This window comes from Rhagoletis zephyria, unplaced genomic scaffold (genome assembly GCF_001687245.7).
Source record: "Rhagoletis zephyria isolate East Lansing unplaced genomic scaffold, Rhagoletis_zephyria_1.1 Rzeph_scaffold_08616, whole genome shotgun sequence".
Classification (NCBI taxonomy): Eukaryota; Metazoa; Arthropoda; class Insecta; order Diptera; family Tephritidae; genus Rhagoletis; species Rhagoletis zephyria.
In genome coordinates this window covers 24,212-26,685 of record NW_016165696.1, presented here as the reverse complement: position 1 = coordinate 26,685, position 2,474 = coordinate 24,212, and the positions used below count along the sequence as shown (strand labels likewise).

At 40.4% G+C, this 2,474-nt stretch overlaps 1 protein-coding gene across 1 annotated transcript; it reads left to right on the top strand.

Annotated features, from left to right (window-relative positions):
- The first annotated feature begins 864 nt into the window (after positions 1–864).
- Positions 865–2,101, top strand: LOC108375198 (odorant receptor 33b-like). The gene is made up of 2 exons (XM_017631304.1): positions 865–1,616; positions 1,690–2,101. Exons 1-2 carry the CDS (start codon positions 871–873, stop codon positions 2,099–2,101), a joined length of 1,158 nt encoding a protein of 385 aa, XP_017486793.1. The 5' UTR covers positions 865–870.
- Positions 2,102–2,474: the final 373 nt, after the last annotated feature.

The window sequence follows — 2,474 nt, the reverse complement described above, 5'->3', positions numbered from 1 at the left end:
ATAAAGTCAATTGACCTTATTTCCATTGACCTTATTACCTGTCACCCAATTCGCACAGAGTTTGCGGGAACTTCCCCGTATACGCGATGGCAACGTCATCCGCATAAGCAACGACCTTGGCGGCTCCCCATTTCGTCTCTCGCAAAAAAGAGTTCACGGTTAAGTTCGATAGGATTGGTGAGAGCACTCCACCCTGTAAGATATGCACGATAAAGTGCAGTGGCGGATTTGAATATTTGTCACCGAGTTTTGGAACGATTAGCAGTAAATAGTAATATTCAAATTTATGTTATTTACTATACTTTCATTCCAATTTAAGATGAAAAAGTGGTATTTGCCTTTGAGTAAAGGCTTTCAGCTTTTAAAGAAAGCCATCATCAACAAATTTTTTTCACTTTATGTTTTAAAATGTACAAACACAAATCCTACTTTCAGTGCAGCTAACTTGAAAAAAATAAAAAATTAAAATTTTTTCAACTCAAATTTTACCGCCCCTAAATTTTTGCCGCCCTAGGCACCTGCCTATGTTGCCTGTACGGTAAATCCGCCACTGATTAAGTGTAACTACTTTTTTTAAAGCTGAATACTTGATTTTCGTTATCACCGAGCAATTCTACACAGGGATTGAATAGTGGCATCCGGTGAACAAAAACACAAATATTTGTGATCCAGTGTAATTATTGCAACAGCATTAAGTTATTATATATTCAAAAATTGCCTAGGAGTAAGCAATTAACCAGTGTGCCAAATGCAATTACCGCGTTAGAAGGCAATTAGGAAGCAAAACTAGTATTTAAAAAATTGGCAAAATTCCAGGTATTTAAGGTAGGCGCAATACTTTTACCACCACAGTAAGTAAAAGTTTCCCGAATGGCCTTACAAGGAAAGCCAAAAACTGTGGCGGAGCTCTTTCGCCCGCACTGGAGTGTTTGGAAGTGCCTGGGTCAAGTGCCACACCACAAGTACCCGAAGCTCTACAAACTCTATGCGATACTCTTGAATATTTGCTTTAGCATCGGTTATCCACTACATTTGCTGCTTGGCCTACTAAATTCGTTAACATTGGAGGAGATGTTCCTAAATCTCACCATAAGCGTGCCAGTTGCCGTTTGCTCGCTGAAGTTTTTCAATATTTGGCGTAACTTGTATAAAGTTCGTCAGTTGGAGAAAATGTTCAATACACTTTATGCGCGCATTAATCAACGCGACGAATGGACATATTATCGAGAAGTCACCATACCGAACGCATTAAAAGTTTTGTACTTATTCTATTTCATTTGCCTGGGCACAGCTGTAACCTCGGAATTGACGCTTTTGTTAATGGGCTTCGCTCACGAATGGCGACTAATGTATCCAGCCTATTTCCCCTTCGATCCCTATGCAACGACTGGCAATTATGTGTTGGCGCATTTGTATCAAATAATCGGCTTGTTGGTGCAATTGGCTGAGAATTTGGTCAGCGACACTTACGGTGGCATGTGTCTGGCGCTGCTGGCCGGACATGCACATCTGTTGGGTAAGCGTGTGGCACGCATTGGCTATGATGCGAGCAAGACGTGTGAGGAGAATAATCGCGCGCTGGTCGATTGCATTGCGGATCATAATATGTTATTTGAGTAAATTTTTTTTGTGAGAATGTGACAGTCAGTGGTGGAAAACGGCTAATCTAAAACTTTTACTTGCTTACAGCTGTCATCGCGCTATTGGCGAAATAATTGGCGTAGGCATGTTTGTGCAAATCATTTCGGCGAGTCTCATTATGGGCATAGTCATCATCTATATGGTTTTTTATGTGAACAACGCCTTTGAGTTCGTCTACTATGGCATCTACTTGTTCGGCTGCACGATGGAGGTATTTCCCACCTGCTACTTTGGCACTTATTTCGAAATCGAATTCGACCAACTGACCCATATGCTGTTCTCGTGCAATTGGATGGATCAGGGGCGTGAATTTAATAAAAATTTGCGCATTTGTGTAGAGCAGTCGTTGCGGAAGCGTAGTTTCCGTGTCGGTGGCATGTTTCATATAAACTTGAATACCTTCTTTGCAACTTGTAAGGGTGCCTACTCACTATTGGCGCTCGCCCTGAGCATGAAATAACTCGGATGAATGCAGGGGAATTTGTTGAAGATATCTAACAAAAAAAACTTAAAAAAAAATACACAAATATCTGCTTAAATATTTTCACCGTGCACCTCTAATGTAGCTTTTAGATTGCAATAAATTTATCAACTACACAGAATTTAAATACTGGAAAGTTTAAATTTGCATATACACTAGGAATTTCATTCTTTTATTTTGAAAAACAAATCAAAAGGTTTTGTTTAATCAGACGAGTACACAGTAACGCTCTCATAACCCGGCTAAGGCGAACCCGGCAGGCAAATTAACTAAATAAATTTTTGCCTAACTCTAACCACTCTTAGGAGGTCCTGGCTAAGCCACCTCTAAAGCCAAGTCGCCTTCGCTCAGG

Coding starts and splice junctions, on each gene's coding strand:
- LOC108375198 (XM_017631304.1), top strand. CDS start 871: ATGGCCTTACAAGGAAAGCCAAAAACTGTGGCGGAGCTCTTTCGCCCG. Junction 1,617..1,689: donor GATCATAATATGTTATTTGA/GTAAATTTTTTT, acceptor ACTTGCTTACAG/CTGTCATCGCGCTATTGGCG.